The 15,010-nt window shown below is 32.5% G+C and overlaps 1 protein-coding gene across 1 annotated transcript; it reads right to left on the bottom strand.

The window, feature by feature from the left end:
- Positions 1–2,660: 2,660 nt before the first annotated feature.
- Positions 2,661–14,558, bottom strand: LOC138331521 (lysophospholipase D GDPD1-like). The gene is made up of 10 exons (XM_069279203.1): positions 14,245–14,558; positions 10,455–10,497; positions 9,956–10,091; positions 9,160–9,205; positions 7,934–8,055; positions 7,062–7,151; positions 6,513–6,646; positions 5,804–5,866; positions 4,735–4,786; positions 2,661–4,166 (listed from the first exon to the last, which is right to left on the bottom strand). Exons 1-10 carry the CDS (start codon positions 14,396–14,398, stop codon positions 3,999–4,001), a joined length of 1,008 nt encoding a protein of 335 aa, XP_069135304.1. The 5' UTR covers positions 14,399–14,558; the 3' UTR covers positions 2,661–3,998.
- Positions 14,559–15,010: the final 452 nt, after the last annotated feature.

The following is a 15,010-nucleotide window of genomic DNA, read 5'->3' on the forward strand; positions in this document are numbered from 1 at the left end:
TTCAACATGATCTAACCGAGATTATTAACACATTTTATGTATTTTCATTTCATAAATGGAAATGACAAATTTGTCCTCTTTATATTTTAAAAAAGACGTAATTTGTCCTGTTTATATTTTACAATGTACACATATTATAGTTTAGAGCAAGGGCCCCTGCAAAAGTGGACTTGCATAACATTAATGTAACAAAGCACATGATTTGATACAAACATAATCACTGTCTCTGCCAGGATTCGAACTCGGTACCTCTGGGTTACTAGTCCGACGCTCAACCGATCGAGCAATACAGAAGTTCTCTCTAGCTAAGCGGTATATTAATTGCGGCTAGTATTCACCAGGGTTACATTAATTCCAAAGAACATTTTAATAGTTATTAAACCCTGTATAACATCTGAAAACCTGGCTAACTGAATATGCTGGTCGCGGTGATATCAGGTTTAGACAAATTACACTACATGTATACTCAACTCTTGGATTTGAGCTGAATTCCCCTTTTCTGAGGTATTAATTGTGAGACCAAAGAATAAGGAACAAAACAAGAGTTAATTTAAACGTAAAATAATTTAATCATAATAAATTAAACGGTAAATGAGACACATGTTACACAACTAATGATTTGTAAAGCCAGGTATCAATAAAATAATACCTTATCTTGAATTCACATATCAACCAATTTATGATTTCTTATTTAAGCAACAGATACTTAACATCACAAGTGCATTAATATGAATGCATGAATATATATCATTTATAATTACTGATGAGCATGTTCATAATCCAACTTTTGATTTTTCATTAATTAAAATAATCCCAGTGACCATTGTCCCTCAAAGTTACAATTAACAATTGGCAGGAACATCAGTAACTGAAGAGTTTTGAGACATGACTTTAAACACTTCTCAATTACTTTTGATTTAAATCAAACTGATCGAGAAAAAAATATTTTTATTTAATCTATCATATGAAACCCACATGTTGCTGCTCTAGCGCTTGAGACGCGTGGAGTCATTGATATCCGACAATGGAATTAAAAATGCATACAAAATTTATTTCATAACCTGATGAAATTAAAAAATAATTATTTTTTCAGACTACTTGATTAAAATAAAATACGTTTAAACGAACGATAAAATACGTTTAAACGAACGATGCCATTGGTTTTCCAAATCATTTCTTCTCCAAATCAATATGCAACGTCGATGTCTCTATTGTGACATTACGGAGATGTTGTGTTTTCTCTGCATTCTCAGATATTTTTGTTCACAGAGGTAAGAAGAAAAAGAATTGTCCAATTGGAAAGTTAGTATAAAAACAAAGAAAAAATAATTAAAATACCTGGTACACACAGCATAACCACTGTAAAAGACCAATACCAACTGGTACAAGAAAACTACAAATTAATTGAATACCCATGACATGAAAGTGACTGCTGTTACACATACATACAACACTGCAGTAAATCCTTTCACAACATCTACACACAAAATGCTATTCAAACCCTAAACTATCAATACACGCAAAAAATTAATCTGAAGTCAGGTATATACATATAAATTTGATATGTATCCATTACATTAAAAAACAATGGTGTCAAAAACTCGACACAGGTCTTATGTTAGTAACCCTGAAGATGTCATCTAAGAAAGATGTAAACAAAATATTGTTAATAGCAAAGGAGTTAACACACAGAATGTTTTTGCAATGGTAGGCAATAGATAGGATGGAGATCAAGGAATTCAATAACGTGAACAATTTCCACTTTCAGTTCGTATAACAAAAAACCTTTTTTCATAACTAGTCTAAAGTTGATAACCAAAGGCACGAAGGTATCATTTGTCATCAATACTACCGTATTTGACCCAATAAGCGCCATTTACCTATAAGCGCCCTTCACCCTTTTTGAGGCCTCAATTTCAATTGGCCAGGCATAAATAAAGACCAAAAACTACACAAAACTGTATGAATTTGTAGCTGTCTTATCAGCCTCTTTTCATTTTTTTTTTCAAATTTTTAAACGCCCGGGGCGCTTATTGGGTCGAATGCGGTATTTTGATTTAATTTTTGAGGAATAGTTCATTTACTTCACCCTTAAATGAAATTACATGGATTGAAGAATGTAAGGTATAATCAATATCGTTAATTGACATAAAGTGAAAACTTTCTGAATATTTTGATTTGATTTTTGAGAAATGATTTATAAAAATTAAAAAAAAAACAAAAAAATTAAAATGTGATGTATTATATTTGCCCCATGAAACTTTCAATGATAAAATGTTTGATTATACAGAGCTAGAAAATCAATAATTTGATAACAAAAAAACTCTGAATATATAACAAAACAAAGATTATAAAAACTAATATCAGTGTATGGTAAATATTAAATCTGACTGATGAAATTATTAAATATAATAATAAAGTAATCATATTTGTGTCAGTTAGACCAAGTAACAGAATTCTTAAGATATGTCATTCTGATCTATTAGAGTTACTTCCCTTAGATTAGAGTTACTTCCGTTAGATTAGAGTTATTTCACTTCATCAAAATGTGTAATGGTTCCTTAAAACAATTGCAATTAAGTCATGATCGAGGTGTGGACTATTTTACATAGGAAAGTCATGGCTTGATTTTGAGAAGGAATATGAATACAAACTTAAGGTAAATGTATTACCCTTGCAAGATCATTTTTTTTAATTTGAATTATAGCTTAAAAAAATGATAAGAGATTATACATACTTACATACTAAGATAATTATATACCAGTATGGTAGATTAATATAAAAACATTATATTAAATGTACAACTTTTACACATGATCACACGATGTTACAAACAAAATGTAATATTCACTGGTTGCATATAGTGATGAAACTGCATGATCCTGGTAATTTATATCTTTGTAAAACAGTCATGTACATTTACAGTGGAGGAAAGCCGGAGTATCGATGAAAAAACACTGAACAGCGTCATTACTTGGCAACTGCCCCACATGGGATTCAAACTTGCGACTCAGAGGTGGAGGGATAGTAGGAATATATCAGGACATCTTAACAACATGGCTCCCACTAAAGTATCGGTATATAATTGGTACATAACATAATTTCTGTATCAAGCAATGAAGAAAATACTGGCACATCCAGTTATGTAGTAAACCTACTTAAAGTGAATAGTCGGACAAAAGACGGTAAAAATAGTGTTAATATATATCCAGTGTAATTTCTTATGAAATGAAAAAAATAAAATTTCCTGTCAAAATTCCTCTGCATGCGAAGAAGTTAATTTATATTATAGGAATACTAACATGTCCTCCTAGCTGGCTTTGTCTGTGTTGACAATTCCACTCTCTCTTGCTTTTAAAGAGTCATTTTTAAAAATGTGCTAAAACTACACAGGGGCTTTTCCATATTATCAGTGGTCAAAACTGGACATCGTAAGCGGAACTGGACCGCCGTTTTGATACATATGTAAGGACTTTTGGAAGGCCAATGAAACATTTAGATTGGTTTTCTTTGCCAGACTACTGTTAACCAACTTTCTTTCGTGGCTATTATATTTTGTGATTTCCATTTCAAAACGATTCGTGAAGATTAACATTCGCGGATTTAATAATTGAATGATAATTCCTATCAATACAGATGATGTAGATATTATTTCATGTATATAAACTTTCGCGAAGTCACTTGGATCACGAAATTCTCACGAACGTAAATTGCACGCGAATGAAAGTTTGTTTACACTATTCACATTAAAGTTCATTCAATTTCTACAAGTAGCTTATTAAAATCAAGTGATAGCACAAAGCACAATTAGACAGTGAATGCCTTTTGTTCATGAAATATTATAACAACACATACAGCTCCATATACACTCAGTTGAAAGACTTCAAACAACATTAAGCTTGTGAACCCAACCACTGACTAGTACACTAGACTTGTATTTAAGATACTGTTACTGACTGGATCACATGACCTTTGAAGAAATCACATGACCCGCGACGTCATCCCATGGTTTCCACACTCTGGTAACCCTTTTCCTTCTGGAACTCTGGATATTTTTTATCAAGGAAATCCTTGAGTAATGTAGGAAAGTCTGTCATGACTCCTGTGGACCCAAGTTTGAATGCTCGCTCAAACTCTTCCTCTGAATTCAGCACCCAGAGGTATGTCTATAAAATAAAATCATGTCATTTTGGTTTTAGCACAAATTTTCATTGGTTAAATCATTTTGTCTCTCAAGTCATAGACCGAAAAATAGTTTGATAATATTACATTTTTAGAGCTGAAAAATACTGGGTTTTTTTATAACAAGTTTATGCTGAATGCACTTTGGTTTTCAATCTATACATTCAGAGACCAATAATCATCCGTTCATTCATATTAATACATGTATTCTGATTTTCAGACCAACTGTAATTTTTTCAGAATTTTCAGCTACAAAATGTATATGTCATATATACAAGGGTTACACTTGTGGAAATGAAGTGTTTTTAAGATCAACTTAAGATTTGTGTTGTAAACAATTCCAATGAAAATTTCTATCAGTGTATATTGCTCATTTTTGCGTCACCAACTTTCACTTTTAACTTATCGTCTATTATGAATACATGTCTCAACTTTACATCACATACATCCCTGGTAATTAAATATTTTATTTTTTAGGTTATTGTATGAAAATGAATTGAAACTGTTTGGAAATTAGTTACAGAGAATTGATACATTCAGTGGATACGTTACCTGGATGCCTCTCCTCTCTAAATGCTGAAGTAATGCAGGCCTCATCATAAGTCTGAAAAATACAATTAAGCACTGTAATTATTGTTACTATTTTTTAACTTCATAGGGTGATGAAAGAAATTTTGTTTGCAAACTGTGTGAATCTGCATAGCGCATTCTCTAAAAAGTTTGCAAACAAAATTGATTGTGCATCATGATAACGTCGGGTTTTCGCACCATTCTCACATTTTTTTCTTCATAGTATATGAAGAAAAAGTATCAGCCAATCAGGAAGTCGGATTTAGTATGAAAACAAATAAAAATTAATTATTAAACTATACAGTTAGGCTGTTTAAAGTTAAAATCTTTTATTAATAAGTCTATACCCCTGTTTAAATATGCTCCACCGCTGACAAATGATAATTTTTCTCTATCAAAAGCAGGACCAGACGATTTAGTATTTTTCTTCAGTTATAAAAATTACTAACTTTAGACTATTACCACTATTGAAAAGTCTGAGCTTCTTATTTTACTTCAAGATAAAAATATTGAAAATAATTAATTGCATCCTGAAAAAATCTGTGGCACTATGTCCTATATGGAATGCAGTACTGATTGTGCATGCACCAAAAGCAAAATTAATTATCTTATATTCTTTTTTGCGTTAATTAGATGTATATATACACATGTACAATTAAACACCAATTATTGTTCAAATGATGGGTACCATTTATGTTCTGTCGGCGGTGGAGCATCTTTAAATATTGATGTATTTTGTCAATTCTGACCAATTATACTCCACATATTTAGAACACTTCAAATATTCAACTAACTTGCTTATTAACCACATAGTCCATACTCAAATATTGTAGTCATTACAAGATCTAACTTCTAAGAAAAACAGGAAGTTTTTTTTAAATCAGTAGTTTTTTTGATAGAACAAATCATGCTTTTAAAACAGATCCACTTACAGGCTAATGTTATTTCAACCAATATACATTGTATTTATTCCTGACCAATGGTTACCTGTATACTATAGCTATTTTTACTTGACATGTTGACATAAAAAAAACTTGTAGTTTATACTTACATATCAGCCAATTTTAAGAGAAACCTCATCTTTCTGTTCAAAGGCGTGTGAAATTTATCTCCACTGAAAATACAAAAAAAATATATGTTTCATAGAAAGCCAGGAATAAACAAAAGTTACTGATCAATATTTATGCAGACTTACATGAACAAATATCATAGAATCTTAACAAGAGTTAATCTAAAATTTATGAATAATATGAATTCAAAAGATTGTGTTTTATTACAGCTTTTATGAGTTTCATACTAAGGGGAGATAATCTACTTTAACAATTTCATTTGATATAATTCCATTATCAATTTCAAAAAAGCTGGAGTTATGTTAAAGTAAAACTAGTTTTATCATTATTTAAAAAATGGGGAGACAATCTGCAAATATGCGCTTTTTTTAAATTCAAGTCTATGAATTTCAAACTCAGAGGTGACAGTTTTGAAGCAAAACTTTTACTTCATGATCTATGTCTTTCCAAGCTTTAAAATAAGGGGAGATAACCTTATGCAAAAATTATTCTTCTAAATTGAAGTCTTTCTGAGCTTGAAACTAACAAAAAATGATCTTGAAACAATATTCAGATGGGGAATTCTAAACAAAAAAGCTTCATTGAATGGACTGTTGATGAATCTATAAGAATCTTTCGTGAAATGTAAAGATAGGTGGAGATTATCTTTAATGAGAGGACAACATTTTACTTAATTTCAGAAATTGTTACCTCAGAAGAGCTCCAGGCATAAGGACCTCAAAAAGAGATTCTTTCAGAGGCAGAAAAGGCAACAACCCAGTGTAGAATGTTATGACCAAAAACAGCACACGCTGCATGGAGAATATCAAAGGCACGTCAGGGTTCTGTGAAGGAAAACATCAGTTTTATATCAGAAACAGTTACGTCATAGCACTCTGGTTTGAGAATGTTAAAGGCACATTGGAAATCTGTAAGGAATAACTACGATCTCTATTAGAACTACGGGGTAACATGAACTAAGGACAAGAATTAATTAGGTACGACGAGTTGACCTTTGCCTTGAACATTTGGCTAATTACAAATCAATTGTTCAAATGTTGCACACCAACTTCATTTTCGCGAATTTCAGGACCTAGTAAATTCGTGAATTTTTATCTCTGATCTAAACATCACTTGTATTGATTGGAATTTCCATTAAATATTTAAATTCGCAAATTTTAATATTTTTTGGCGAAGTTGTTGAATAACTGATGACCTTTGCTATTTATTGTGCATTTGAGTGATTAGTTATAAACTGACCTTTTTGTAAAGTTTACTGGTGACCTCTGAACTCCTGTTGCCCCACGCTGTCAGAGACTCACGGTTGAATTCCATAATCAAATCATTCACCTACAAATCAAAACGTCAAGTCAATATTATTTTACAAGAAATGACCTGAAATAAAACAGTCTCTCTTAAGTGGGACTATATAAGGTTTGTCTTAAAAACGGGACTTAGCTATCAGATCTCTCTCAACTGTACACCTTGGTATGTCTTAATGGGACTAATCCATGTACCACATGATACTTGATAACGTTTGTGCAGAACTATAGTTTCTATTGGTGATGGAATGATGCTAAAAGAGGATATGTGATGCTGACATCATTTTCTGTGAGAAGGTTATAAAGAGTTACATTCCATTACCACCCTGAAAATACCGCACAAACGATATCGGGTATCACATGGTATGTGAATATGAAATTGGGACACTCAGATAAATCTCAATGTTAAGGATTTCTGTTTTCTTGTTTCTCTTGACTGGGGCACTTGAACTGGTATTCTAGGACACTTTGGGATTCTTAAAGCTAAAAAAAAAAACTGTCAACATACTTATTTCAGCGAAGTCAAATTTTAGCATAAATGGGAAAAACTGTAAATTATATGACTGATTATTGCGGATATATATTATCGCAATTCGGTGATTCAATACCGGAAATACTGATTAAAATAATTTTCACACAATTTAGCACAAACAGAAATTAGCACTTCAAAGACAGTATGATAAGCCCTAAAATAAAACTACCGCCAAAATAACACCGCCAAAATAAAACTACCGCCAAAATAAGTAATTACAGTATCTGTTAATAGATCCGAATATTTCAGTGTAAGAGTCTGACTAGGACAGAACCTACCTTGTTGATGAGATCATCATTGTTTATTTTGATGTCTATATTGATAGGCATGCTAGGAAATGCTGTAAATACATCCCGCAACAGGGGGATCTGTCGGTCTGATCCACCGCGGGTTTGGAAACCTGGAAACAAACGACATATTATTTATATATATATACATCTATATACCATATTCGACCTAATAAGAACTCAGGTAGTCCGCTAAACCTGCCTATATTATTAGGCCTTTTTTAATTTTTTTTCTTTTTTTTCTTTTTGTCTAATATATAGGAAAAAAAAAATTAATTAAAAAAGCCTAATAATATAGGCAGGTTTAGCAGACTAGAACTCAGGATGCTTAAAGATGCTCCACCGCTAACAAATGGCATATTCTCTCAATCAGACACAGGAACAGATAATTTATCATTTTTCTTCACTTATTTACTTTACACCATTACCACCATTGAAAAGTTTGAGCTTCTGATTTTACTTCAAGATGGAAACATTAAAAATAATTAATTGCATCTCGAAAAATCGTGGCACTTTGTTTTATATGGAAAGAAGAACTGATTGTGCATGCACCAAAAGTAAAGGAAATTGTCTTATGTTATCTTTTGTGTTAATTATAATTAGACATATATGTATGTGATTACCGGTAAACACCAATGGCTGTTAAACTGATGAGTATCGTTTATGCTCTGTCGGCGGTGAAGGTCTTTGATTAAAAGTTAAAAAAAAAAAATGAGGGGGCTATTAACAAAAGTTGGACTTATATGGACAAAAGTAAGCCATTAATCAATTTTCAAAAAACATCAAACAGAAAATCCTATGGTACACAAATTTTTTACTTTCAGTCTAAATTTAAATCGAGGCGAGTGAAATTGTGGCCTCAAAATGGGGAGAGAGGTGATTATATGGACAGAGGCGCTTATTGGGTCAAATAAGATATAGCAACAACACATATATAAATTGGTGATCAACGATAAAATCACAGAAATAAGCCAAACCATTATTTCTAACAAATATGTACAAAGATAAAAGATATTTTTATTTCATATTACTTCAACAATGTTTGATTTATAGCATGAAAAGAAATTTTTGAAACATATTTTTGTCATGTCCACAGTCAGCAAAATAAGGTCCAATAAGAAATTGAGTGACAAACAGACTTTCATGTTAATTAGGGAAGTGATTTTATAAGAGCATGCATCTATAATTAGTAAATCCTTGATTAAAATAATACTTACTACTCATGAAATCCAATGAGAGCACACCCTGAATTGGTGGAAGATCCTTAAAGTAAATAATAATTCACCATTAATATGTATGCATATTTTATTATTCTATAGATTTTGTAAATTGAAGAGTTATCTGCCCTTGCAGTATTTACTAATTGTGATTTTTAATGTGTTTACTAATGTCAGTCTGCGACTTTAAGCACTAGTCTGATGCCCATGACTTGTAATTTTATGGCTGGACTATTGCCAATTGTAATGAACTAGTCCAATTGGACTAGTGGCTTCTCAACCCATTAAAATCAGTAAATACTATATTTACAAGAGCGGTGATCAATTGCATTTTTCGACTCATTTTGAGTGCATTCTGTGTGCAACTGTTTCTGTCTGGATGCTATGAGAATTTGCATTCAAGAATGCATCAAGTCTAATTTGGGTAAAAAATTCAAAGTGATCATGACTGAAGCGCTGAAGCAAAATAAAACTGCTGTATATTTCATTTGGACTAGTGATTAAATATTCAGACTAGTAAAATTTTGGGTTTACTAGTCAAAAGGCTAGCAGCGAAAAAATATTAACGTCACAGACTGCAATATACATGTCTCTTCGTGTTTTTCAGAAAAATGAAGTTTTGCTCATAAAATAATGACACCACAATTTTTGTCTCTTCAGTCTTCGCTAGGTCTAATTCGAGATTTTCAAACCAAGGGGAGATAATCTAGTATTAGAATTCCGCTGTCAGAGAAGTTCTTAGGGTCTGGTTGCCAGTCTACTGATCATGAGTCTACACATAACTCTTTATACTGACCTTGTAATTATAGTCGATTATCTCCCCTTCCACACCACATGATCTCTTGAGAGAATTGTCATGTGACACGACCACCTGACCATCCTTGGTGATGTGGCAGTCAATTTCCAACATCTCTGTCCCAAGGTCGGATGCACTGAAAAGGCATCAAACTTTATCATCACACTGTATGACCTCTTAAAGACAATGTCTGGTACTGCATTATTTTGTATAAGTATTCCCCCATATCAAAATATAAATAAAATAAAAAAAAAAAAAAATAAAAAAAAATCTGGTACTAATTTTCTGATTTGAAATTCATATTTATCAATTAAGACTTAGATTTTCCATTTCTTTTACTAAGAAAAACCTCTCTAGTTTAGATAATGTTTCCATAATCTTTTCTGTTACAAAGAAACCAATCTGTAGTTTAAATAATATTTCCATCACTCCATGATTTTTTCTTTTACTGAGAAAGACTTGTGCAGTTGAAATAATTTTCAAAAATAATATAACTTACAAACGGAAAGCTGTCATGGTATTCTCCAAATTCTCACCAGCACCTGTAATAATACACAGATTTGTTATACACTTTCATTAAATAAATTGTAGCAATAAATGTTTTAGACAAAGATGAAAATTGGAAATCTTAAGAAAGGCTGAAATTTGCTGAGGGTAAATGAACTTTCTTAAGACATATACTGCTACACTGGGGATATGTATTGTTTAATATACTGAAAATTTGCAATTTGCCATGCTCTTGGGGTAAATATTACTTATATTCGCAAAGAGTAAAAACTGGAGTTTTACGCCTCGTCCATCCTTGTTGTATAATCGAAAGGAGAGATGATATTGTGTGTGAAACGACTTGTCACCATGGGGACAACAAGCCCCAAGGTAAATACAAGGTTTTATTTCCCATCCATGTTATGTGTTTCAACTTAAAGGCCCACTACCTTTCCGGAGCAAAATATATAGATTTCTTAAAAACATTAATAACCTCAGAAAATATATACCGATGGCCTAAGATGAGGTTACAACACCAAACATATGCAAGATTTCCTGCGTGATATATGATAACAAGAGAGTCATTTCGCTGTTTTACCGTCTGCCGCAGTGATAGCCAACTACCGCGCGGTATTTAGGACGACGGGGGGAAACATAAGATGACCCGCGTTATGAAAATTAACATTTTATTTATTTTAATTAAATTGTTTAGGAGGAGATAATAAGTGTAGTATTAACGTTAAGTCAATAACTTTTGTAACTCTACAAAACTATCAATCTCGTTTTACATTCCAATTTTAAAAATCAAAAACCGTTTCGGAAAGGTAGTGGGCCTTTAACACAGATAATATAATAAACATGATCTGTAATAATATATGATAATGTTGTAATGAGAATGGAAGTTTTAAATGTATGTTATTCATGTACATGTTTGGAAATAACTGTTGGAAAATAAAATAAATACAAAAAAGAATGAAAAGAAAAGATAAGATAAGTTTATTTCTGGTTCAGGACTTACATGTAAAGTCCCTCTTACCAGACTCAGACAAAATATAAAGTTTTACAGTTAATACATTTTTATCCGGTAATAATAATGATCGGCACTTTGAAGTTTAATCACGATCGTAAGTTCATTTTGCCAGGCAAATGTACGTAAATTTGTTTATTGTTTAAGTTTAGAATTGTAGTCACAAATCCAATCCTGTTTAGTAGAATCTAATTGCATTTGATATCGATCGTTTAGCTGTTTCTCAAATATTCACGTGTCGATCTAACGAAAACAAGAATCTAATATTGGAATATTTTTTGTTATTAAACAATTAAAATCGATTTACAACTTCGAAAATAATAACTTGTGGTTCGTTTTAAGTGTAAATAATTTAGGTATTTATCAAGTAAACGAAACGATATCTATTTGCCTATTCACATACATATGTGTGGGGTCAAACGGAAGTGCAAAATGTCATCTCCGCCTATTCGAATACTCGGTTATTTGCATATTTTCTTCCGGAAAATGACCTATGCAAATAAGCGGAATCCTCTGTAAATTAATGATGTATAAAGGCTTTGTAGTTGTATAAGAGTTCTTGTTCTTTCCAATGTTTATCTAACGCATTTTTGAAGGAGTTTATATTTGGCGCCATCACTACATTCTCTGGTAGATCGTTCCATATCTTAGAAGCTCTTAGTGAAAAAAGTTCCTCCTAATCTCATAGTTAGATCTTGTATGGAATAGCTTCCTCCTATGCCCCCTGCTGCTCTCGCGGTCCGTTGCATCTTTCCATAAAGATAAAATGTTACAACATTCGGAGTCATATACTCCATCTAAAATTTTGAAGAGTTCTATCATGTCTCCTCTTATTCTTCTATATGCCAATGTTGGTAATTTCAGTTTCTCCAGCCTTTATGTGAATAATTTTCATTTCCATCTAGACTGTATTCTGATTCCTTATAACTATGCAATCTAGTTTTTGCTTTCACTTCAGAAATTCCGATTACATCTGGTTTGTAGTTACTCACTCTTATGTTTAATTCTGTCATTTTGTTTTTTAGTTGATCCGCGATAGTGAACATACAGGTTAGGTGTTCGACAAGCCTCTGCTTTCTGTCTTTATCTTCATGGTTGAAGTTTCCATTTAAAAACCTGTTTTCCTCACTTTTTTCACTGATCCGGCCCAGGGAGGTCCTCAGACTTTGAAGGTATATTCCCCCGAGGAATTTTGTTGTCTTTTTTCCTTAGCCAGTTCCCATAACTGTTTTTCTGCCCTAGTGAGATCGTTGCTTATTCTTATATCTTTTAGTTCCTGGTCGTGCCTAAGTTTTTGATTTTCCCGAAAATACTCTTTTTTGTTTCAAATTTGTTCAGCGACACAAGCATAGGTCTATTTTTCCTATTTGTTTCCTTGTTAATCTGATGATATTGTCCAATTCTGGAACATCTGGTAACATTTCCTTTAAGATCATGTACTTCACACTTATTGAGGATTTTATAGACAATACCTGTGTCGTGTTCCTTCCTTACTTTACTGTCCGTAGATTCAGTTTCTGGAACACCCCATACCACTATATATCTCTCTCTAGCTTTTCTTTCATTTATCTCAGAGAAAACATTCTTGATATCCTGTGGTGGTGATCAGGATTGAGGGCTATCAGTAATTTTAGGCCATTCAATATTGTTTTCCTGCTCTGACGCTCTCATTTCTTTGACGATATTTCGCACCTCGGACTGCGAACATTTAGTTTTGATCAGATCCTCCATAGCCGTTAATCTTTTCTCATATTTTTCTATAATAGCCTGGCAACGTTCCTCGATCTTCAAATCTATTGCTATGTTTTTTCTGTACATTCTCTTTGCAAGACATGCAGAGCCACATGTAATCAGAATCTTGGAGGATTCTATATTCATCTTCCGATTTCCCTAGACATCGTATACAATGATGCGATGTGCAGCACATTCTAACATTTTGTCCTCTGGATCTGAAAATACATCATCACAATCAATGCATTTCCATCCAAAATCCTCTTCATCGCTGTTATTCAGTAAGTCATAGTTTGTTGTGAAATTTGAGCCAGTTGACATCTCTCTTTGGGATGTTTTCAACACATTTTTGGAGCCGGGAGGCCTTCCACAGGATTTTTTTGGTGCGTTGCTAAGGACGCCGCCATTGTTCTTTGAAGACTGTGTTGACATGGTTCGTATTTCAGCTGATTACGTCGACGTCGCCTCTCTCCCCACTGATTGATGTTTTTTGTGATGGCTACCCTCAGGAAGTCTTAAATAGACTATCCATCTTTGGGTAACTTTGGTCTCTTCGGATAACCGCGGTATTTTCACTTTATTGGACCTCTGTGAATTGTTATTGTTTACCTAAGTCACGTGACCGGATCCATAAAGGTAATTCACAACTTCATTCCATTTAGAACACAGGGGTTTGTAATGATAAACCAGAGTCAAGATAATATTTAAATAATTTTATTGATATATATGATATCTGGATTATTTTTATTTTCATTAGTTTATTGGTAATAATATCATTACAAACCACTGTCTATGTTCGTACATGTTCATATGTACTTTACTAGATATGAAACATTCCCAGTGACTGATTAGAGCAATGCTAAATTGTTTACCTGGTTATAAGGAATTGTTTACATATGAAGTTGTTGTCTAAATACTATTTCAGGTGATTGTCATTTAATTTTGATAATTTATTTAAGTTAGAGATGGTATTTGGAAATTAAAGTATACATTAATTTTGAGGTAAGTACCTAGTAACTCTGGTATAGATTTACCGCAAACTTACCTCCTCTATGGCTAATGTGTCTCGGTCGAAATTTAACATTCTTCTTCTTGTGTAAAATATGTGGAAATTTCAATAAAATGATAGATGTCACAACATAACATCCGAACAAAGCAGCGACAACGGCCATTACGATTATTTCAGTTAAAGTTAGCATTCCAAATTTACAAAAGAAATTCCCGGTGTCTTCCCTCTAAAGAAAGTCTTAATTCGTGTCTGATGTAAATGTGCTTCATCGTGTTCACGTGTGTAGTTCAGAAATCGTCCCAGAAATACACCTTTACCATTCAATATGCAAACACTTGTACGTCTAAAAGTAAAAGTCACATGACATTGATGAGAAGTTTACCTCCCCAGTTGAAGAGTTCTCTCAAAGTCAAGGTGCGAGTTCGAACCACAGCAGGCACAAGCATTATTTTTCATACAAAATATTTTTTTAATATGACAATTTCAAGATTTTTTTTCAATTAATTTCAAAATAAATCTAGCATCTGTGCATTGTAATTAAAACTAAGACTTGTTCAGTTTTATATGCACTGTTACAATGCAAATTATGAATTTGTAGTCTAGTGGAAGGTTTATACTTTACAGATTCAAAAATGTATTTCCATTGAAACCTCAAGTTAATTTTTTATCTCTTAATCGAGTACATAGGCCTATATTATTGCATTTCAGATGTACAGTCAATAAGCATTTTTGAAAAAAAAGTATTAGATTTTTAATTTATGTGATCAATGAAAAATTGAGGGCAGTTTTTCCTTTGTTTGTA

Source organism: Argopecten irradians, chromosome 9 (assembly GCF_041381155.1).
Source record: "Argopecten irradians isolate NY chromosome 9, Ai_NY, whole genome shotgun sequence".
Taxonomy (NCBI): Eukaryota; Metazoa; Mollusca; class Bivalvia; order Pectinida; family Pectinidae; genus Argopecten; species Argopecten irradians.